This window comes from Jaculus jaculus, chromosome 17 (assembly GCF_020740685.1).
Source record: "Jaculus jaculus isolate mJacJac1 chromosome 17, mJacJac1.mat.Y.cur, whole genome shotgun sequence".
Classification (NCBI taxonomy): Eukaryota; Metazoa; Chordata; class Mammalia; order Rodentia; family Dipodidae; genus Jaculus; species Jaculus jaculus.
In genome coordinates, this window is record NC_059118.1 from 18,439,616 (window position 1) to 18,464,035 (window position 24,420).

The 24,420-nt window shown below is 42.1% G+C and overlaps 1 protein-coding gene across 4 annotated transcripts in view; it reads left to right on the forward strand.

Annotated features, from left to right (window-relative positions):
• Rbm6 (RNA binding motif protein 6) overlaps window positions 1-23,977 on the forward strand; it is a 123,705-nt gene extending 99,728 nt beyond the window's left edge. For all 4 annotated transcript variants that reach the window (XM_045136714.1, XM_045136717.1, XM_045136715.1 and 1 more), the window contains 12 exons: window positions 884-1,044; window positions 3,953-4,050; window positions 6,319-6,361; window positions 6,497-6,578; window positions 7,251-7,336; window positions 7,715-7,861; window positions 9,421-9,516; window positions 11,094-11,354; window positions 13,393-13,467; window positions 18,022-18,119; window positions 21,087-21,216; window positions 23,735-23,977. In XM_045136714.1, coding sequence (XP_044992649.1) covers window positions 884-1,044; window positions 3,953-4,050; window positions 6,319-6,361; window positions 6,497-6,578; window positions 7,251-7,336; window positions 7,715-7,861; window positions 9,421-9,516; window positions 11,094-11,354; window positions 13,393-13,467; window positions 18,022-18,119; window positions 21,087-21,216; window positions 23,735-23,860 — 1,403 coding nt within the window. In that variant the 3' untranslated portion in view covers window positions 23,861-23,977. The remainder of the gene's footprint in view (window positions 1-883; window positions 1,045-3,952; window positions 4,051-6,318; window positions 6,362-6,496; window positions 6,579-7,250; window positions 7,337-7,714; window positions 7,862-9,420; window positions 9,517-11,093; window positions 11,355-13,392; window positions 13,468-18,021; window positions 18,120-21,086; window positions 21,217-23,734) is intronic.
• Window positions 23,978-24,420: the final 443 nt, after the last annotated feature.

Genomic DNA, 24,420 nt, shown 5'->3' on the forward strand with positions numbered 1-24,420 from the left:
AATAATAATAGACATTTAAATATATATAGTAAGTGAGGGCTGGAGAAATGGCTTAGTGGTTAAGGCACCTGTCTACAATGTCAAAGGACCTAGATTGGATTCCCCTGGACCCAAGTAAGCCAGATACACAAGATGGCACATGTATCTAGAGTTCATTTGCAGTGGCCCTTCATGCCCATTCTCTCTCTCTGCCTCTTTCTCTCAAATAAAAATTTTTTTTAATGCTGTAAATGGCAGCCGAGCATGGTGGAACATGCCTTTAATCCCAGCATCTGGGAGGCAGAGGTAGAAGGATTGCCGTGAGTTGTAGGCCACCCTGAAAATACAGAGTTATTCCAGTTCAGCCTGTACCAGAGTGAGACGCTACCTCGTAAAACCAAAAATATTAATAATAATAATATAAATACCAGGTGTGGTGGCACACACCTTTAATCCCAGTACTCAGTAGGCAAAAATAGGAGGATTGCCTTAAGTTAGAGGCCACCCTGAGACTACATAGTGAATTCCAGGTCAGTGTGGGCTAGAGTGAGACCCTACCTCAAAAAAAAAAAAAAATCAATAAAAAATACTGTAAATGACCAGACATGGTGGCTCATGTATATAATCTCAGTACTCACTTGGGTGACTGAGATAGAATTGCCATGAGTTTGAAGCCAGCCTGTGCTCCAGAGTGAGTTCAAGGTCAGCCTTGGCCTGAAACACAAAACAAAAATACACGGTAATTTCTAAGTATTGGTGAAGAAAAGTAGGAAGTATTTGCTTAGCATTTTGTTATAAAACCCTTCTACAGCAAAGTAAAAGTAACGTGTAGATTTAAAAGTGATACTCTTGTGAATTCAAAATTTTATTTTTCTTCTCTTCCATTTGTGCTTGATTCATTTAGCAATCATGCTAAAACGCATCTATCGCTCTACTCCACCTGAGGTGATAGTTGAAGTGCTAGAGCCTTATGTCCGCCTTACCACTGCCAACGTCCGTATCATCAAGAACAGAACTGGACCCATGGGCCACACCTATGGCTTTATAGACCTTGATTCCCATGCGGTGAGTTTTCCACACCTTGAAATGGAGGCCAGTAACTAATAGCCCCTTAAGAAGCTTTGAAGGAGCTGGAAGGATATGGAGATGCCTGTGACCCCAGCACCAAGAAACTTAAGGCAGTGGGGCAACAAAGTCAAGACCAACTTGGACTACATAGTCAGACCCTGTCTCAACTTCAAGATCACTGGGGAGATGGTTCAGTAGATAAAACCATTGCTGTGCAAGCATGAGGACCTGAGTTCAGATTCGTACTACCCACGCAAAATGCCTGGCATGGCAGTCTATAATCCAGCACCAGGAAGATGGAGATTGATGCCTCAGGCTTACTGGTCAGATAGGCCAAATTGGTGAGCTCCAGGATCAGCAAGAGACCCTGTCTCAGAGTATAAGGTGGAGAGCAACCCAGGCATGGTGGTTTAATTTCATCATCTACAGGCTGAGGAGGAGAATCAGAATGAGTTCCAGGGCCAGTCTGGGCTAGAGCAAAACCCTACCTAGAAAAAAGCAGAATAAGGCAGAGAGCAACTGAAGAAGACACCCAACACTAAACTCTGGCCTCCACGCGCTCATAAATGCATGGCACCTATAACACACACAACTCTGAGTATTCATGTTAAAAAATCTCTTCTTTTTTGTTTTGTTGTTTTGAGATAGGGTCTCACTCTAGCCCCAGGTGGTTTTGAATTCACAGCCATCCTACTACCTCTGTCTTCCAAGTAAGTGCTGGGATTAGAGGAATGCACCACCACACCTGGCAAAATTCTCTTCTTTGAGTCTAATATGCATTTAGGTGAAGTGGTTACCCTCAAAAGATAAACTTGTAGATTTTCAGGAAGAGTCTCAGCACAGAACCCTTTCAAGATTTTAACGAATTTTCTAATTTCCTAGACTCTTTTCTCTAACCACTGATGGTTTTATATTTGATGGTAATAGGACATTTCTTCTTTTTCCTCCAAGTATTTAAGATTCTTTTTTTTCCCCTTGAGGTAGGGTCTCACTCTAGTTCAGGCTGAGTAGTCTCACGGTGGCCTCGAACTGATGGCGATCCTCCTACCTCTGCCTCCCAAGTGCTAGGATTAAAGACATGTGCCACCACACCTGGACTTTAATAGATTCTTGTGGCTTGAATTTTTAGTTAAAGGGCTTTTTGTTTTTCCCCAAGATAGTGTCTCTCTCTAGCCCTAGCTGACCTGGAATTTACTAAGTAGTCTCTGGGTGGCCTCGAACTCACAGCAATCTCTCTGCCTCCTGAGGGCTGGGATTAAAGGCAGGTGCTACCACAGCCAGCTGCTTGAAGGGCTCTTTTCTGTAGAAATAACTATTAAAAATATTGCTATTTCTCAGATAGGCTAAAAAATCAAGAAGTTTGTAAAAGGAAGAGATTTGAATTTATGAAATGTTTGCCCCAAACTTAACATCTACGAAGCCAGGAGTGATGGTTCACGCCTTTAATCCTAGCTTCATTGACAGTGGCTTGGCTTTAGTTAAGTATGTGGCACGGGGTACCTGTTACTTGGGAGCTGAGACCAAAAAAAAAAAAAAAAAACAACTTGAGGCCTGCCTGGGCTATAGAGTGAGTTCAAGGCCAAGCTGGACAACTCAGTGAAAATATATTAAAATAGAAAGTAAATAGAGCCGGGCGTGGTGGCGCATGCCTTTAATCCCAGCACTTGGGAGGCAGAGGTAGGAGGATCGCCTTGAGTTCAAGGCCACCCTGAGACTACAGTTTATTCCAGGTCAGCCTGGACCAGAGTGAGACCCTACCTTGAAAAACAAAAAACAAACAACAAAAAAATTAAAATAGAAAGTAAATAAAAAGACCCAGCAGTCAGGATGCAGAGGTACGAGGATTGTCATGAGTTAAAGGCATCCTAAGACTACATAAGTAAATTCCGGGTCATCCTGGACTAGAGTGAGACCCTACCTTGAGAAAATTAAGAACTGGGCATGGTGGCGCATGCCTTTAATCCCAGCACTTAGGTGGAGAAGTAAGAGCATTACCCTGAATTCAAGGCCATCCTGAGACTACATAGGGAATTCCAGATCAGCCTGGGCTAGAGTATAACCCTACCTCAAAAATAAATAAATAAATAAATAAAATAGAGCTGGGCATGGTGGTGCACACCTTTAATCCCAGCACTCAGGAGGCAGAGGTAGTAGGATTGCCATGAGTTTGAGGCCACCCTGAGACTGCATAGTGAATCCTAGGTCAGCCTGGGCTAGAGTGAGACCCTACCTTGAAAAACCAAAAAGTTAAATTAAAAAATAAGAAAAGCTGAGGATACAGCTCAGTAATAGAGTACTTGCCTAGCATCATAAGGACCTAGGTTCAATTCATAGCACACACACACACACAAAAAGTTGCTTATTTTTGCCAGTGTGCTCTTACTGTTAAAATTATTACCAGAGGGCTGGAGAGATGGTCTTTAAGTGGTTAAGGCACGTGCCTGCAAAGCCTAAGGAGCCATATTTGATTCTGCAAGTCCATGTAAGCCAGACGCACAAGGTGATGCAAGCATGCAAGGTCACACATGCACACAAGGTGGTACACATGTCTAGAGTTTGATTACAGTGGATTATCGAGGGCTGGAGAAATAGTTTAACTGTTAAGCACTTGCCTGTGAAACCTAAGGACCCTGGTTCAAGGCTTGATTCCCCTGTACCCACATAAGCCAGATGCACAAGGTGGCGCATGAATCTGGAGTTCATTTGTTTGCAGTAGCTAGGGGCTCTGGTGTGCTCATTCTCTCCCTGTCTGTCTCTCATAAATAAGTAAATAAAATTAAAAGTATTACCAAACATTATGTTTGATAGCTTTATCTTCTGAGAAGGAAAAATATCCACATTCAGATTGATTCCCAAGGATGTGATTTTACTCTCTTTGGGTTCATGTGTGTCTTTGGTTTCCTAGGAAGCTCTTCGGGTAGTGAAGATCTTGCAAAACCTTGATCCACCATTTAGCATTGATGGGAAGATGGTAGCCGTAAACCTGGCCACTGGAAAACGAAGGTAAGGCAAAAGGATAAGGATCCCTTTTTACTGTCCTCAGTTTATTTTTAGGGTAGAAACTAGTCTTCCTGGCTACAGAGAGAAGCAATAGCAGGACCTGGTGACTTTCCTGTATGGGCTGCTTTCAGATATGTGCTTATACAGTTTCTTTTTCTATACTCTGTTTTGTTCTGACTCTAGAATTGTTTTTTTCCTCCTGCCCCCTATAATTGTTTTCATTTTTAAATACTATTACCAAGTACTTTAGACTTACATCTGTTGGGAGCCCCAAATAATGGTAGAGGGGTTTTTTGTTTGCTTGTTTTGTTTTATTTATATTTGAGAGAGAGTGCACACTCAAGAATAGGGGCTCATTAGAGCTTCCTGTCACGAACAAAACTCCAGATACATATGCCACTTTGCTTTTGGCTTGACATGGCAGTGGCATGAGGCTCTAGTGTGCCCATTTTCTCTCATTTTTCTATCTCTTTCCTTATTTATTTATTTATTTTGAGATAGGGTCTTGCTCTATCCCAAACTGACTGGGAATTCACTATGTAGTCTCAGGGTGGCCTTGGACTCACAGAAATCCTCCTACTTCAGCCTCCTGGGTGCTGACAATAATGGCATATGTAACTGTACTATGTCTGGCAAAAGTATTTTTAAAATAGAAGTTAGGGAGAATGGAATTTCAAAGGGGAAAGTGGGGGGAGAGAGAGCATTATCATGGGATATTGTTTACAATCATGGAAGTTGTTAATAATAATAATAAAAAGTTAGGGGGCTGGAGAGATTGGCTAGCTGACAGTGTTTGCCTGTGAGGCCTAAGTATCCATGTTTGACTCTACAGATCCCATGTAAGCCAGACACACTAGGTGACACATGCATCTGGAGCTCAATTGTAGTGACTGGAGGCTCTGGCACACCAATTCTTTCTTTCTCATTAAAAAATAAACAAAAAAATAATAAAATAGGAAAAAGAAAAGAAGTAAAAGAAATTAGGGTTAGGTAGATAACTCAAGGCACTTGTTTATAAAGCCTAACAACCTGGATTTGATTCCCCAGTACCCACATAAATCCAGATGCACAAAGTGGTATATGCATCTACAGTTTGTTTGTAGTGGCTAAAGGCCCTGGTAGGTCCATATTCTCTCCCTCCCTCCCTCTCTCTATCTCTCCATACAACTAAATAAAAATAGCTTTTCAAAAGTTTTTTTATTTTATTTATTTGTAAGCAGAGATAGTGGAGACAGACAAAGAGAGAATGGGTGTGCCAGGGACTCTAGCCACTATAAACGAAGTCCAGATGCATGCCCCCCCCCCCCGTGCATCTGGCTTATTTGGGTACTGGGGAATCGAACCTGGGTCCTTTGGCTTTGCAGGCCTTAACCGCTGAACCTTCTCTCTAGCCCTCAATCTTTGTTTCCCATTAGTAGTATAAAGCTGGATGCAAAAGTGGTATACACATCTGGTGTTTGTTAACAGCAGCAAGAGATTCTCATACATACTTTTTTTTTTTTTTTTTTTAATTTTCCAAAGTGTAGGGCCTCACTCTAGCCCAAACTGTCCTGGAACTCCCCTGTAGTCCCACTTTGGCCTCAAACTCACAGCCATCCTACCTTCTGCCTCCCAAGTGCTGGGATTAAAGGCATTCACCTCTATCCCTGGCCATACTTTTTATTATTGTTATTATTATTGCTGGAATGTGGCTCAGTGGTAGAACACATGCTTTGCATCTACAAGATCCTCATTTCATCCAGGTGCGGTGGCACACGCCTTTAATCCCAGCACTCGGGAGACAGAGGTAGGAGGATCGCCATGAGTTCAAGGCCACCCTGAGACCCCATAGTGAATTCCAGGTCAGCCTGAGCTTAAAGATCCTCAGTTCAATCTTCAACCCAAAAGGAAGAAGGAAAAAAAAAACATGTTAGGAATCCTACTACTAATGGAGTGTCTGGATGACCCAATCTGCTTACTGTTTGGGTTGGTTCCTTTACCTGCAAAATGAAGAATGTGGTTTCTCCATGAAGCTATAGGATTAGGCATTCCTCAAGTACCTTCTAAATTTTTGTTTGTTTATTTGCACGTGTATGTGCCACTGTAAACAAACATCAGCCACCTTTTATATCCAGCTTTACATGGATGGCTGGGAAATTGAATGCAGATTTTGCATGTTACTGTCTTAAACTCCTAAGCCATGTCCCCAAATCCCACAAGAACCTCTTAGTAGCAGGCTCTTGACATGTTTTATTGTGTTTTTTTTGTTTTTGTTTTTGTTTTTTTTTTCAGAAACGATTCTGGGGACCATTCTGACCACATGCATTATTATCAGGTATGCATTAGCAGGCAGGGGGTGTTCTTTTAAAAAACGGTTGAAAGGGTGGTTATGAATTTCCTACAGTTGGTGACTATTAAGGTTAGTGGCTGTTGAATAGTTCCATCATTCTGACTTGCCTTTCTTTGATAGGGTAAAAAATATTTCCGAGATAGGAGAGGAAGTGGCAGAAATTCTGATTGGTCCTCAGAAACAAATAGACAAGGGCAACAGTGTAAGTAACCTTTGTTTGATTTCTCTTGGGTTTTTTAAAATATATTGTTTATTTATTTGAGAAAGGGTGAGGGAGGAAGAGATAGAAAATGAACTCATCAGGGCCTGTAGCCACTGAAAATGAACTCCAGAATCATGAGCCACTTTTTTTGAAAAAATATATTTTATTTATTTGAGAGAGACAGATACTGGGCACACCAGGGCCTCCAGCCACTGCAAATTAACTCCAGATCTATGTGCCCTCGCGTGCATCTGGCTTACATGGTACCTGGAAAATCAAACCAGGATCCTTTGGCTTTGCAGGCAAACACCTTAACCACTAAGCCATCTCTCCAGCCCTCACGTGCCACTTTGTGAATCTGGCTTATGTGGTACTGAGGAGTCAAATCCGGGTCCTTAGGCTTTGCAAGGCAAGCACCTTAACTGCAGGGCCATCTCTCCAGCCTGCTCTTGGGGTTTTTGTTTGTTTTGTTTTGCTCTAATACTTAAAATCTGTGCAGTCACAAAAGTTGCAAAGAGCCTATTGACTGGAAGGTACATATCCAGAGAGAGTCTGCAACCTATTTGAGTTAGCCTTCCTACTACTTATTGCCTTGTTCTTGATAAGCCCCTCAGTAAGAGCTTCATTCATTGGATGGGAACTAATACTGGCTTTTATTTTACTCCCTTGTAGCATCATCTGACTGCTACATATATGATTCTGCTACTGGCTACTATTATGACCCCTTGGCGGAAACTTATTATGACCCCAACACCCAGGTGAGTTTTTGGCTTTGTTTACTCTTTAGTTATCCTTTTGAGAAAAGCACTCATAACTTGTTACTCTGAGGATTTTATTCCCTGGATTATCTGGATGCTCATTGCATGAGAAATGGAAAAGTTAAAATCTCTGGAGTCTGAACTGTTGCCTATATGGAAATCAGTGCCCTGTGGCATTACAGGTAAGAACAGTGTGATCCTCAATGAGTGAGATTGGTGATATTCCTGGCCCCAGGAATGTGTTTTGAGATTCATATGGGCTCTTCAGCATATGAATAAAAGACCTTTTTTTTCCTAGAAGGGAATTGTGCTTCTTAGATCTGAAATTTTGGGAAAGTAAAATGTTTCCTAGACTGACTTCTTCCAACTACATCACAGCAAGAAGTCTATGTGCCCCAGGACCCTGGGTCACCTGAGGAAGAAGAGACCAAGGAAAAGAAATCCATCAGTCAAGGAAAGTCAAGTAACAAAAAAGAAGTATCTAAAAGAGATAACAAAGAGAAAAAAGACAGAGGAGTGACAAAGGTAAGAGAACTTGTGAGTCTGAATGTTACCATATAATTAAAAATTAAAAGTGTAGATATCTCAGACAGAAGAGTTCTATGTTTAAAGTATATAACCTTTTAAAAATGCAAGTAGGGTTGGAGAGATGGCTTAGCGGTTAAGCGCTTGCCTGTGAAGCCTAAGGACCCCGGTTCGAGGCTCGGTTCCCCAGGTCCCACGTTAGCCAGATGCACAAGGGGGCACACACATCTAGAGTTCTTTTGCAGAGGCTGGAAGCCCTGGCGCGCCCATTCTCTCTCTCTCCCTCTATCTGTCTTTCTCTCTGTGTCTGTCGCTCTCAAATAAATAAATAAAATTAAAAAAAAAAAAGAATCATTTAAAATAAAAAAAAAATGCAAGTAGTCCCCTTGTCTGCTCATTCATGTGATAGCTCTCTTACTTTTACAAATGTAAAAACTGTATGTAGAACAACACAACTCAAACCAGGTGTCAAGGCACATGCCTGTAATCCCAATACTTAGGAGGCTAAAACACAAAGGTTGCTGAAAGCTCAAAACCAACCAGGGCTACATACCAAAACCTAGTCTCAAAAAGAGAAGAGGGGCTGGAGAGATGGTGTAGCCATTAAGTGACTTGCCTGCAAAGCCTAAGGACCCAGGTTCATTGCCCTGTACCCACGTTAAGTCAGATGCACAAAGTAGCACATAGAGGTTGCAGTGGCTAGAGGCCCTGGTGTGCCTATTTTCTCTCCCTCTCCCCCCACCCCCACTTGTAAATAAATTAAATTTTTAAAAAATTAAGAAGGCACCAGGCATGGTGGTGCATGCCTTTAATCCCAGCACTTGGAAGGCATAGGTAGGACAATTGCTGTGAGTTTAAAGCCAACCTGGAACTATAGAATGAATTACAGGTTAGCCTGGGCTAGAGTGAGACCCTACCTCAAAATCCACCCCCCCAAAATAAAAATGCTTCATCCTAGTATTCTAGCATAGATTAGTTATGTGAGGTGTGTGTGTGTGTGTGTGTGTGTATATACACACATATATGTACGTATATGTGTATATATACATGTATACATACATACATATATGCGTACATATATGTGTGTATACACACACACACAGTTTTTAAATGCTATGTTGGGTATTTGATTATTGGTACTAAGGATTAAAAGCAGATCCTTGCACATGCTAGGAAGTGGTCTACTACTGAGCTCAACCCCAGGCCTGAATGTTATGGTTTTAAATATTCCGTGTATTAAAATCACTATAGTGGGCTGGAGAGATGGCTTAGTGGTTAAGGCTCATGCCTATAAAGCCTAAGAAGTCAGGTTCAGTTCTCCAGGTCCCACTTGAGCCAGATGCACAATGGTGGCACATGCATCTGGAATTTGTTTGCACTATCTAGAGGCCCTGGCATGCCCATTTTCTCCCTCTATCTAATAAATAAATAAAAGAATTTTTTTAAAAAATCACTATAGTGACAATTACAGATATTCGTGGATTAAAAAAATCAGTCTCATTTTTGCAGGGCTAACTCTTAATCCAGTTTTTGTAAAATCTACCTTGTTGTTTTATCAGTTTCAGGAAAGTTCCAGTGAGGGGAAGGAACCCCCAGAAGATGTTTTTAAGAAGCCCTTGCCTCCCACTGTGAAGAAGGAAGAGAGTCCCCCTCCAGTAAGGCTAACTGACGCCCTTAGCTGGGGCCGGGGCTGGTCCAGGTGGGAAAGGAACTGTAAAGGCTGCTGCCTCTCTCTGCTTTTGACCCTTGTCTTCTCTTTCACAAATAAGGATTCTTCTTGAGTATAAATAGGAGGTAAAAGTTCCTGTCTTCTAATGAGGGTATTACTGGAAGATTAGAGGCTGTTCTCTGCCTTCTTTCTTTCTTGTACTGCTCCTACCAGAGTAGGAGCTGTTTGCTTCTTTTTAAGTTCTAATCTTGGTCTTGTTAATTCTTCTAAGTCATCAAGGTAGCACATCTTCCAGACTTTGACATTTTTTGCTGCTTTTTTTCTTTTTTTTAATTGGAGAGAGTATGGGTGTGCCAAGGACACTTACCACTACAAAGAAACTCCAGCTGCGTGCACCACATAACGTATCTGGCTTTACATGGGTACTAGGAAATCAAACCCAAGCCAGCAGATTTTGCAAACAGGTGCCTGTAACCACTGAGCAATCTCCCCATTCCCATTTACTGCTTTTTTTTTTTTTTTCTTTTTGGGGTAGGGTCTTGCTCTAGCCCAGGCTGACGAGGAATTCACTGTGTAGTCTCAGGGGGCCTCAAACTCACAGAAATCCTCCTACCTCTGCCTCCTGAGTGCTGGGATTAAAGGTGTGTACCACCACTCCAGGCTTGTTACTTTATTAAATATAAATAGGGCTGGAGAGATGGCTTAGCGGTTAAGTGCTTGCCTGTGAAGCCTAAGGACCACGGATTGAGGCTCAATTCCCCAGGACCCACATTAGCCAGATGCACAAGGGGGCACACGTGTCTGGAGTTCATTTGCAGTGGCTGGAGCCCTGGTGCACCCATTCTTTCCCCCCCCCCTCTCTCCCTCTCTCTCTCTCTCTCTCTCTCTGTGTGTGTGTGTGTGTGTGTGTGTGTCTGTGACTCTCAAATAAATAAATGAAAATAAACCAAAAAAATTTTACAAATATATAGCAGTAGCCATGCTTTTTTTTATTTTGACTAATTATAGAACAGTGACCAGTGACTGTGCATCATTACTAAGCAGTTCCTATAAGGCACTCTGCTTGCTTCTTCCATATTATTAGTTCAGCTCACTATAGGATCCATTTTAACTATGTCCTTACTTTACTTGGGAACTGGAACTGTCTACCTAGTACTTAACTAGTGAGGTTGCTTTCAGTCTACCTCCTAAGTCTCCTGAGCTATAGCCTTAATGAAATTCTTCTTTTTTGCATGGGTTATAGCAACTTAAAGGTGTTCCTCTTTGTAGCATAACTTTTTAATTCTTTGCTATTTTCTATACCAGTTTCCTATGTCTTTTCCTTCTATCCATTCTCTTGCTAGAATTACTTCCATGAAACCCTCTCTGGTTAACCTTGATGAGCAAGAAATAAGGTCAAGCTAACTCTGCTGCTTACACCTGTGAAATGTCTACAATAAGTAGGCATGTTTTGAACCCAGTTTGATATTATGACCAAGAAAAAAAGATCTCATTTTATAATACCCCAGAAATGGATCCCAATATGTAGGCTAGGTTTGGTGTTGATCTCTGGCCTTCTTCCAGCCTAAGGTGGTAAACCCACTCATTGGCCTCCTGGGTGAATATGGAGGAGACAGTGACTATGAGGAGGAAGAGGAAGAAGAACAGACCCCCGTTGTGCAACTTCGAGCAGCACAGCCCCAGCAGCGGGAGGAGCTGACCAAGAAGGAGAATGAAGAAGACAAACTCACTGATTGGAATAAACTGGCGTGTCTGCTATGCAGAAGGCAGTTTCCTAATAAAGAAGTTCTACTTAAGCACCAGCAGCTGTCAGACCTGCACAAGGTATTGGGGGAAGGGGCCGTGACCTTTTGGATTTTGTACTTTTACCATTCCTGGGCATTTTAAATTCTTTTTTAGTGCAGTTTTTCACTTAGTTATTGTGAGTTAAGAGGCTGTGCCTGCCCCTTTCAAAAAACTTCAGTGTAAATATGATGGAGAATGGAATTTCAAATGGGAAAGTGGGGGGGTGGGGAGGGAGGGAATTACCATGGGATATATTTTATAATCATGGAAAATGTTAATAAAAATTTAAAAAAAAAAAAAAAAAAAACCTTCAGTGTAAAGCCAGGCTTGGTGGCACAGGACTTTAATCCCAGCACTCAGAAGGCATTGGTAGGAGGATTGCCATGAGCTCAAGGCCACCCGGAAACTACATAGTGAATTCTAGGTCAGCCTGGGCTAGTGGGTATAAAGCTAATTTGTTGGGTTTCTTATCTTAGCTCTACCATTAAATTAATAATTAGACCTCTTTGATACTTGGTAGCTTAATCTAGTTTTGTACATTTGTGATAACATGCAGTTTTCCCAATTGATGAGTTGGTTCTTCTACATATTTATGTAGTGATTATTGCTTTAAGTTATAAAGACAGTGACTGCTTCAAAGACACTAACCTGTCATATATTGATTGTCCCCTACAGTCTGATCAAAGAGCCAAATTATAAAGAAAGAAATCCCCAAGCTGGGCGTGGTGGCACACGCCTTTAATCCCAGCACTTGGGAGGTAGAGGTAGGAGGATCCCCATGAGTTTGAGGCTACACTGAGATTGCATAGTGAATTTCAGGTGTAGAGAAAGACCCTACCTCAAAAAAACAAAATAAATAAATAGTTGTCAGAAGCAGTGATGAAGGTGCAGACCTTTAATCCCAGCATAGGAAGATTATTATGAGTTCCAGGTCAGCCTGGTCTAGAATAAGACCCTGCCTCAACAAACCAGAACAACAACAACAAAAGAAAAAAGCTAGGTGTTTGTGGTGTATGCCTAAAATAGTTATTAGAAAGAGTAGCCAAATTTCTGATGATTTCATAAGTTGAACTCGTTTTAGGACAATAGACCATGAACTTTAGCATTTTTCCTTTCCTTTGAGTCATCTAGAATAAAGAGCTACCTCTCACTGCTGTTTTGAACTTCGTGTGTTTCACATATATGCTTAAAGTCTTGTATAGTGGAGTTGTGATCTCAGACTGTGGGACTCTCAAAGCAGTTTTTCTCTTCTTTCAGAGTCCTGGTACTCCTTGTTGTGTTTCTCTGGCCATTAAAAGAATGTCTGGTGGTTGGCGGTAATGGATGGGTGAAGTGGCAGACAGAGTGTGGGAGTGTAGTTTTTCTCACCTGATAATGACCTGACCCACTCTACCATTATATTTCCTTAGGTTATAAGATAAACTAGATTTTTGTCACCCACATATGGCATGTTTTGTTTTGTTTGTTTTTTGAGGTAGGTTCTCCCTCTAGCCCAGGCTGACCTGGAATTCAATTCACTATGTAGTCTCAGGGTGGCCTCAAAGTCACTGTGATCTCCTACCTCTGCCTCCCGAGTGCTAGGATTAAAGGCATGTGCCACCACGACCGGCTACATGTGGGATTTTTGTATTCAAGGCAAAATCTTACTGTGGCCTAAGCTGGCCTGGAACTCACTCTGAACCCTAGGCTGGCCTCCATCTCATGGTATCCTTCAACCTTAGCATCCATAGTGCTGAGACTAAAGGTGTGTATCACCATGCCTGGCTGGTCTTCCACATTTCGGGTATAAGTAGAATGAAATTCCTTTTGTACCAGCCACCTTACCAATCTGTGAGACAAGTGTATGTTACAAATTGGCTTCCCTATTGATGAAACAAAGCAAAAAACCAGTGTTAGGAATGTTCCTTGCAGAGTGCTTTAGTCATTTAAGAGTGCTGGTCAGTAAAAATCAAACAGCTACAGTCCTACAACAGCTATTGGGAAAGGCCTTAAAGGCATTTCTAGGACTAGTTTTTTAGTTTTGGGATTTTTGTGTTTTTCATAGATCTATACTCATAAAATTATTTCTTTTTTTCAGCAAAACCTAGAAATCCACCGAAAAATAAAACAGTCTGAGCAGGAACTAGCATATCTAGAGAAGCGAGAACGTGAGGTAAGCTTTAGTGACCTGTTAACTCTCTTTACCCCAACTCTTTTTGTTCTATGACCTATAGTTTCTACTGATCTTTCTTTGTAAGAAGAAAGGGAACAAAGAAGTTCCAAAAATGTTACATACATTTGCCAAAACTCAATTCTATATATAAAACAGATGTATTTTTAAATATATTTTGTTTAAATATGTTTATTTGAGAAAGAGAAAGAAGCAGAGCAAGAGAGACTATGGGCATACCAGAGTCTCCAGCCATTGCAAATGAACTCTATACACGTGCACCACCTTGTGCAGCTGGCTTACATTGGTACTGGGGAATTGAACTTGGGTTCTTAGGTTTCACAGGCAAATGCCACAACTGCTAAGCCATCTCTCCAGCACAAACAGATGTATTTTTTTGTTTATAAATTATATATCAGGAAAGTTGCTATTTTGGTGGGCTGAGAATGTGGTTCCGTTGGTAGAATATTTGCCTAGCATGCATGAAGGCCTGGGTTCAATCCTTAGCACTGCATAAACCAGCTGTGGTGGTACAAGCTTGTAATCCCAGTACTTGGGAGGTGTAGGCAGGGGGATCAGAAGTTCAAAGTCATCCTCAGCTACGAGTTTGAAGCTAATTTGGGCATAGTACCTTGTCTCAAATAGAAAAAAAAAAAGGATAAAAGCAAGTTGCTGGGGGTGGTTTATGTTCATTATTTTTTATTTTTTGAGGTAGGGTCTTGCTGTAGCCCAGGCCGACCTAGAATTCACTATGTAGTCTCAGGGAAACCTTAAACTCATGGCAATTCTCCTATCTCTGCGTCCTGAGTGCTGGGATTAAAGATGTGCACCACCATACCCAGCTTCATTTGTGTTCTTTTTTTTTATTATTTATTTATTTGAGAGCGACAGACACAGAGAGAAAGACGGATAGAGGGAGAGAGAGAGAATGGGTGCGCCAGGGCTTCCAGCCTCTGCAAACGAACTCCAGACGCATGCGCCCCCTGTGCATCGGGCTAACGTGGGACCTGGGGAACCGAGCCTCAAACCAGGGTCCTTAGGCTTCACAGGCAAGCGCTTAACCGCTAAGCCATCTCTCCAGCCCTTGTGTTCTTTTTTTAAAAAAAAAAATTATTTTTATTTATTTATTTATTTATTTGACAGAGAAAGGGGGGGGAGAGAGAATGAGCATGCCAGGGCCTCCAGCCACCGCAAATGAACTCCAGATGTGGGCATCCCTTTGTGCATCTGGCGAATGTAGGTCCTAGGGAATTGAAGCTAGGTCCGTTTGGCTTTGTAGGCAAACACCTTAACTGCTAAGCCAACACTCCAGCCCTGTTTGTTTGTTTTTTCGGTTTTCGAAGTACAGTTTCACTCTAGTTCATGCTAAACTGGAATTCACTATGTAGTCTCAGGGTGGCCTTGAACTCACAGCAGTCCTCCTACCTCTGCCTCCCAAATGATGGGATTAAAGGTAAGGCATGCACCCCCATGCCTGGCTTCATTTGCTTTTTAAAATAGTGTTAGGTTCTCTAAGTAGGTTAGATTGAAAAAAAAAAAAAAAGCAAAAAAAAACCTTGGGCTGGAGAGACGGCTTAGTGGTTAAGGCACTTGCCTGCAAAGCCAAAGGACCTCGATTCAATTCCCCAGTACCCACGTAAGCCAGATGTACAAGGAAGGGCATGCATCTGGAGTTTATTTGCAGTGGCTGGATCCCCTGGTGCACCTATTCTCTCTCTTTCAATCTGCCTTTTACCCTCTCTCAAATAAATAAAAATTTAAAACAATAGAGCCAGGCGTGGTGGCGCACACCTTTAATGCCAGCACTCGGGAGGCAGAGGTAGGAGGATTGCCGTGAGTTTGAGGCCACTCTGAGACTCCATAGTGAATTCCAGGTCAGCCTGGGCCAGAGTGAGACCCTACCTCACAAAACCAAAATAAATAAATAAATAAATAAATAAATAAAAAGAAAAACATACCTTTTGGGCTACAGAGATTGCTCATCAGTTCAAGAGTGCTTGCTTGCAAAAGCTAATGACTGGTTTGATCCCCTGGTACCCATGTAGAGCTAGATGCACTATGTGGCACATTCATCTAGAGTTTGTTTGCAGCAGCCAGAGGCCCTGGTGTATCCATTCTTTCTCTCTCTTTTTTCTATCTCTCTTTTTCTCCTCTTGCTTGCAAGTAAAAGTATTTTGTTGGGCTTGGTGGTGCATGCCTTTAATCCCAGCACTTGGGAGGCAAAGGTAGGAGGATTGCTGTGAGTTCAAGGCCACCCTGAGACTACATAGTGAAGTCCAGGTCAGCCTGAGCTAGAGTGAGACCCTACCTTGGGGGAAAAAAAAAAAAAAAAAGGTGGAGGGATGGTTTAGTGGTTAAGGCATTTGCCTACAAAGCCAAAGGACCCAGATTCAGTTTCCCAGGACCCACATTAGCCAGATGCACAATGGGGCGCACACCTCTAGAGTTCATTTGCAGTGGCTAGAGGCCCTGGTGTGCCCATTCTCTCTTTCCCTCCCTCTTTCTCTGTCAAATAAAGAAATAAATATTTTTTAAAGTTAAATAATTTTTTTTCATTTATTTATTTGAGAGAGAGAAAGAGTCAGAGAATGGACATGTCAGGGCCTCCAGCCACTGCAAATGAACTCCAGATGCATGCATACCCTTGTGCATCTGGCTTACATGGGTCCTGGGGAGTTTAACCTGGGTCCCTTGGCTTTGCAAGCAAATGCCTTAACCTCTAAGCCATCTCTCCAGCCCAATATAAATAAATAATTTTTTCTATTCAGCTTTAAATAATTTGAGAAAATAAACAAGTATTGGAGGGCTGGAGAGATGGCTTAGTGGTTAAGGTGCTTGCCTCCAAAGCCCATGGACCTAGGTTTGATTCCCCAGGACCCACATAAACCAGATACACAAGGTGGCGCATGCATCTGGAGTTTGTATAAAAGTGGCTAGAAGCCTTGGTGCGCCCATACTCTTCCCCCCTCCCACCTCTTTCTATCTGCCAAATAAATAGATGATGTTTTAAAAATTAAAAAGTGATTTTATTTATTTCAGAGAGAAAGAGAAAGAGGGAGAGAAAGAATGGGAGCACCAGGGTCTTTAGCCACTGTAAATGAACTCCAGACACTTGTGCCACCTTGTGCATCTGGTATATGTGAGTTCTATGTGGGACTATTGAAATAACATCTTTTACTCTTAAGAACTATGTTTCAGAGCCAGGTGTGGTGGCTCACACCTTTAATCCTAGCACTTGGGAGGCAGAGGTAGGAGGATCGCCATAAATTCAAGGCTACCCTGAGGCTACAGAGTTAATTCCAGGTCAGCCTGGACCAGAGTGAGACCCTACCTCGAAAAACCAAAAACAACAACAAAAAAAATCCATGTTTCAGGCTGGAGAAGGGCTTAGCTGTTAAGCCATTTACCTGCAAAGCCAAAGCACCCAGGTTCGATTTCCCAGGCCCCACATAAGCCAGATGCACAAGGTGGCACATGTGTGTGGAATTCGTTTGTGATGGCTGGAGGCCCTGGCATGTGCCATTCTGTCTCTCGCTCTGCCCCTCTCTCAAATAAATAAAAATATTTTTTAACAAAGAATCCACCTATGGCCCAATTTGGTGGTGAAAGTCTGTAATCCCAGCACTCAGAAGGATGAGGCAGGACAATTACCTGCTTCTCAGAAGAAAGCAAGATAACTGAGGTAAGTATGTCAGCATATTTCCAGATATGTGTGAAGAAATAACTTTTGTTTTGTTTTGTTTTTGTTTTTCAAGGTAGGGTCTCACTCTAGCCCAGGCTAACCTGGAATTCACTATGTAGTCTCAGGGTATCCTCAAACTCACAGTGATCCTCCTAACTCTGTCTCCTTGAGTACTAGGAGTTTGTGCCACTATGCCTGGCCAATTGTGTGTGTGTGTGTGTGTGTGTGTGTGGTTTTTTTTGTTTTGTTTTGTTTGAGGTAGGTTCTTGCTCTAGCCAGGTTGATCTAGATATCAGTGTGTAGTCTCCAGCTGGCCTTCAACTCAGTGATCCTCCTACCTCTGCTCCTGAGTACTGGGATTGAAGGCATTAGCCACCATGCCCAGCTGATACATATTTTTGATGTTGTTACCACTTGAGTTACCTCCACTGGTGCACACCTTTAATCCCAGCACTCAGGAGACCAAGGTAGGAGGATCACTGTGAGTTGGAGGCCAGCCTAAGACTACATAGTGAATTTCAGGTGAGCCTGAGCTAGAACAAGACCTTACCTTAAAAAAAAAAAAATTCAAGCTTGGTATGGTAGCACATCTTTCATCCCAGCACTGTGGAGGCAGAGATAGGATTCTCATGTGTATGAAGCCACCCTGAAACTACATAGTGAGTTCTAGGTCAGCCTGGGCTAGAGCAAGACTATACCTAAAATAAATAAATAAATAAATAAATAAAAGAAACAAGAAATTTCAGACCTGGCATTGTGTCTCACACCTGTATTTTGAGCACTTGGGAGGCTGAGGTAGAAAAATTGCTAGAATAACTTCCCTGCTACCCAACCCACTCAGATTGAAATCTCTGGTCTATTCTGCTCACCAACAGGGACGGTTTAAAGAAAGAGGAAATGATCGAAAAGACAAGTTCCAATCTTTTGACTCTCCAGAAAGGAAACGGATTAAATACTCCAGAGACACTGACAGGTAAGAAGTTCTCTCAGCCACAACAGCCTCAAGACCTGAAGGTAAAACCATCTAATATAAATATGATGCTGTTTTCTCAGGGATGTGAAGTTATTAAAAGACAGTTTTGAGCCGGGAGTGGTGGCACACGCCTTTAATCCCAGCACTCGGGAGGCAGAGGTTGAAGGATCATCATGAGTTCGAGGTCACCCTGAGACTACAGAGACTAGAATGAAACCCTACGTTGAAGAAAAAAAAAGTTTTGTCTGAACTCCTTTAGCACTCTGGCCTTTTGACCACTTGTATTTACACTGGGGAATACATGGAAGGTTCGCTAGCTAAAATGCTTCATCTGCTGAAAACTAAGGCTACAATGGCAAGGAAATCTTTTTTTTTTTTTTTATTTGTTTATGAGAGAGTAGAGAGTATTTGGTCATGTCAGCAGAGTCTCTTGCCACTGAAGCACAACCTCCAAGTAGGTTTTTTAAAATTTTTATTTATTTATTTACTTATTTTTAATATATTTTATTCACTTTTATTTATTTATTTGAGAATGACAGACAGAGGGAGAAAGAGGCAGAGAGAAAGAGAATGGGCACGTCAGGGCCTCTAGCCCTATTTTTTTTTTTATATTTTATTTACTTATTTATTTTTTCAAGGTAGGGTTTCACTCTAGCCCAGGCTGACCTGGATGGAATTCACTATGGAGTCTCAGGGTGGCCGTGAGCTCACAGCGATCCTCCTACCTCTACCTCCCGACTGCTGGGATTAAAGGCGTATGCTACCACTTCCGGCTTAAAAATAAATATTTTTTAAATTTTTTATTTTATTTTATTTATTTGAGAAAAAGAAGCAGAGAGAGAGAGAATGATATGCCATGGCCTCTAGCATTTGCAAACGAACTCCAGATGCATGTGCCACCTTGTGTATCTGGATTATGTGGGTCCTGGGGAACTGAACCTGGGTCTTTTGGCTTCACAGGCAAGTGCCGTAACCACTAAACTATCTCCAGCCCTTCAAAAATATCTTAATTTGGGCTGGAGAGTTGGCTTAGTAGCAGTTAAGGTGCTTGTCCTACCACACCTGTTCTCTTTATCTCTCTGCTTCTTTTCTTTTTCAAATAAATAAATTTTTAAAAATAAAAAGAACATAGTACAGAAACATTGTTATTGTTGCCTTTTTTTGTTTTGTTTTGGTTTTTTGTTTGTTTGTTTATTTGTTTTTGTTTTTTGGAGGTAGGGTCTTGCTGTAGTCCAAGCTGACCTGGACCTGGAATTCACTATGTAGACTCAGGCCAGCCTTGAATTCATAGTGATTCCTCTACCTCAGCCTCCCAGGACTGGGAATGAAGGCTTACACCATTATGCCCAGCCAGTGTAAGGCCTTTTTCCACAATATATCCTGAATCAACTATACCTTTGTCAGTTCCAAACACTCTTCTACTAGACTAATTATCTTTCTTTCCTCCCCTACTTTTTTCTAGCTTACAATCTAATTTGTCAAGGCCCAATTTAGATGCACCTACCTGTTTAAATTACTGTCTGCATTTTTACTTGTTTTTTTTTTTTTTCAATTAGGGTCTCACGCTATCCTAGTTTGACCTGGAACTCACTCAGTAGTTCCAGGCTAGCCTCAACCTCACAGTTAACCATGAGGAATGGGGAGGGAGAGAATGGGCGCACTTGGTCTTCCAGCCACTACAAGTAAAGTCCAGATGCACATGTCACTTTGTGCATCTGGCTTTTATTTGGTAACAGGGAATCAAACCTGGGTCATTAAGTTTTGCAGGCAAGCATCTTAACCACTGAGCCATCTCTCCAGCCCCCAGTCTCTCTATCTCTCTTCTATTTCTTTGCTTGCAAACAAATTTTTTTTTTTTTTTTTTTTTTTTTTTTTTTTGGTTTTTCAAGGTAGGGTCTCACTCTAGCCCAGGCTGACCTGGAATTCACTATGGAGTCTCAGGGTGGCCTTGAACTCACGGCGATCCTCCTACCTCTGCCTCCCAAGTGCTGGGATTAAAGGCATGCGCCACCACGCCCAGCTGCAAACAAATTTTTGTTTGTTTGTTTGTTTGTTTTTGTTTTTTTGAGGTAGGGTTTTAGTCTAGTCCAGGCTGACCTGGAATTCATTCTGTGTTCTCAGGGTGGCCTCAAATTCACAGCAATCCTCCTGCCACTGCCTCCTGTGTGCTGGGATTAAAGGCATGTGCCACCACAACTGACAATTTTTTTTCCTCTTTTTAAATTTATTATTAATTTTTTTTTTCCGAGGTAGGGTCTTCCTCTAACCCCGGCCGACCTGGAATTCACTCTGTATTCTCAGGGTGGCCTCAAACTCATGGCGATCCTCCTACCTCTGCCTCCCGAGTGCTGAGATTAAAGGCATGTACTACCATGCCCAGCTTGCTTACAAATAAATTTAAAAAATAGTTTTTAAAGGAAAAGAAAAGTCAGGGCTGGAAGGATGGCTTAGTGGTTAAGGCATTTGCCTGCAAAGCCAAAGGACCCTAGGTTCAATTCCCCAGTACCCACGTAAGCCAGATGCATAAGGTGGTACATGTGTCTGAAGTTTGTTTACAGTGGCTGAAGGCCCTGGCATGCCCTTCCTCTCTCTTTCTGTCTGTCTCATATGAAATAAATAAATAAACAAAAATAAATAAAAAAGGCTGGAGAGATGGCTTAGCAGTTAAGGCGTTTGACTGCAAAGCCAAAGGATCCCAGTTGCCTCTCCAGGATCCTTATGCTTGGATGCATAAGGAGGTTCGTGCATCTGGAGTTCATTTGTGGTTTGGAGTTCACCTCCCCTGGCTCGCCCATATTCATTCATTTTCTATCTCTCCTCTCTTTCTGTCTTTGCTTCTTTGTCTCTCTCAAAGAAATAAATAAATAAAATATAAAACAAATAAATAAAAAAGAGGACAGATGTTTCTGGTAGGCTTACTAGCAGGTCACCTTGAGAATGATGTACGTGTATTTGCTTCTCTTGCAGTGATCGAAAACCTGTTGATGTAGAAGACACCGACACTAGTGGCAAAGGAGGCTATGTTCAGCAAGCCGCTGGGTGGAGGAAAGGGAGTGGTTTGGGATACGGTCATCCTGGACTGGGTTCATCAGAAGAGGTAAAATGAAATGGTTTCTATCTTGTTAGGGGTTTCATAAGCCTGGAATGTCTTTTTTTTTTTTTTTTTTTTTTTTTTTTTGAAACAGGACCTTGTTATTTAGCCATGGCCAGCCTAGAATTCATGATCCTCCTGCCTCAACCTCTTGAGTACTGTGATTACAAGCATGTGCCACTCTTAGCAACCCCTTCTGAGTTCTTTGTGATTTTCTTGGTAGTGGGGAAAAGGTAAAGAAGTTACAACAGAGTTTATCATATTCTTACATCAAGAATAACCTGTGTGGTAGTATGAAAATTGGGCAGTTTGAGTGTAAAGGATTTGCATAAAAGAGGGGAAAGCCTGGAGAGATGATGGCTCAGTGGCTAAGGTGGCTTGCCTACAAACCTAACAACCCAAGATCAATTTCCCAGTACCCATGTAAAGTCATATGCATAAAGTGGTGAATGCCTCTGGAGTTTGTTGCTAGAACCCCGGGCATACTCATTCTCCACTCCCACCCCATCTCTTTCTGCTTATGAATAAATAAATAAAATACTTTGGGGGGCTGGAGAGATGGGTTAGGAGTTAAGGCATTTGCCTGCAAAGCCAAAAGACCTTATTTCAATTCCTTAGGACCCATGTAAGCCAGATGCAAAAGGTGGCACATGCATTTAGAGTTTGTTTGCAATGGCTGGAGGCCCTGGCATGCCCATTTTCTCTCTCTCGTTCTCTATCTCTATCTCTCTCTCTTATAAATAAATAAAATATTTAAATGTGTATATATGTGTTTTCAAGGTAGGGTTTCATTCTAGCCCAGGCTGGCCTGGAATTCACTATGAAATCTCAGGGTGGCCTTGAATTCATGGCGATCCTCCTACCTCTACCTCCTGAGTGCCAGGATTAAAGGCCTGCGCCATCACGCCTGGCTTTTTTTTTTTTTTTTAATTTTATTTATTTATTTATTTATTTGGAGCGACAGACACAGAGAGAAAGACAGATAGAGGGAGAGAGAGAGAATGGGCGCGCCAGGGCTTCCAGCCTCTGCAAACGAACTCCAGACGCGTGCGCCCCTTGTGCATCTGGCTAACGTGGGACCTGGGGAACCGAGCCTCGAACCGGGATCCTTAGGCTTCACAGGCAAGTGCTTAACCGCTAAGCCATCTCTCCAGCCCTTTTTTTTTTTTTTTTTTTTTTTTTTTTTTTTTTTTTTTGAGAGCGAGAGAATTCAAGGCAGATAGAGAATGGGTGTGATGGGTGTGTCAGGGCCTCTAGCTGCTGCCAAATGAACTCCAGGCGCATGTGCCACCTTGAGCATCTGTCTTACATGAGTCCTGGGCAATTGAACCTGCGTCCTTTGGCTTTGCAGACAAGTGCCGTAACTGCTGAGCCATATGTCTGGTCCAGTAAAAAGGAGAAGAAGAAAAAGAAGGAGCTGAAGAGGGCTTGAGAGATGGATTAGCAGTTAAAGAGCTTTCTAGCAAACCCTAAGGATCTGGGTTGGATTTCCCAATAGTACAAGCATCTAGAATTATTTGCAGTGGTTGAAGAAACTGGGGTGCCCATTCTCTCTCTCTCTCTCTGTCTGCCTACCCCTCTCTCTGTCTCTCTTTCTCTCTCACAAATAGATAAATATTAAATAAGAAGAAGAACCGGGCGTGTTGGTACACACCTTTAATCCCAACACTCAGGAGGCAGAAGTGGAAGGATTACTGTGAGTTTGAGGCCACCCTGAGACTACATAGTGAATTCTAGGTCAACCTGAGCTAGAGCAAGACCCTATCTCAAAAAAACAAACAAACAAAAAAGCCAGGCGAGGTGGTGCACGCCTTTAATCCCAGCACTTGGGAGGCAGAGGTAGGAGGATCGCCGTGAGTTTGAGGCCACCCTGAGACTACATAGTGAATTCCAGGTCAGCCTGAGTTACAGCGAGACCCTGCCTCAAAAAAAAAAAAAAAAAGAAGAAGAAGAAAAGAAAAAGAAGCCCAGCATGAGGGCACACCTTTTTTTTTTTTTTTTTTTTTTTGGTTTTTTGAGATATTGTCTCACTCTAGCCTAGGCTAACCAGGAGTTCACTATGTAGTCTCAGGGTGGCTTTGAACTTATGACGATCCTCCTACCTCTGCCTCCCAAATGCTGGGATTAAAGGTGTGTGCCACCACGCCCAGCCCCTGGCACACACTTTTAATCCCAGCACTCAGGCCAGGATAAAAAAAAGTGCTAAAGTCAAAAGCAGCTATATCTGAAAGGTATTGTTAACTGAGGCCTTTGAAGGCTAAAATGTAGATAGTATGTAGTCCTGGTGCCCAGGAAAGACTTGGCTCTGCATTTCAGGTAGACTAGTAAAGTTGATCAGAAGAAATATTGCCCATTTGGAGTTGGCTTTATCCTGTGAAAACGCCAGCCTTGGGAAATTGTCTCATTTCTGTCCTTTAGAACTTGTCGTGTCATGTCGTGTCTCTGGCATTGAAGCTTATATCTTGAAATCATAGCCTTGCTGTCCTCTTTATTCATAGGTCTCACTTTGCTCTTTGTTTTGCAGACTGAAGGCCGGATGAGGGGGCCCAGTGTTGGGGCCCCAGGAAGAACCAGCAAGAGACAGTCCAATGAGACTTACCGAGATGCTGTTCGAAGAGTTATGTTTGCTCGGTATAAAGAACTTGACTAAGAATGGGGACAAGTCCACAGGACATAACCTCCTTTCTTTTGTTTCTCCATCTCTCCTTTTGTTTTGTTACTGTTCTTGCTGCTAGAACTTTTTTAAATAAACTTTTTTTCAATGTGATTATATGTGTTAAATTTCACTCTCAAAAGGGAGTATAGAAGTTGAAGCTAAGCCGGGCGTAGTGGTGCATGCCTTAATTTCAGCACTTGGGAGGGAGATGTAGAAAGATCACCATAAGTTTGAGCCCATACTGAGACTGCATAGTGAATTCCAGGTCAGCCTGGGCTAGAGCGAGACCCACCTTGAAAAACCAAAAAAAAAAAAAAGAAAAAAGAAGACGTTGGAGCTAATAGGACATAGAAACAGCTTTGATGAATGGGAACATAGCTGATGTAAATGATGTCAGACATTTGACATTCTCCTCTGGCCTCCACATGCGTTCATCATACAGGGTATTTTGCACATACTCATGATACACACTACTCTCATACTTGACATGCAAAAAATTTAAGTGAAATATTGAACCAATATGAGACTCAGGTTCATAGTTTGTAACATAGTAA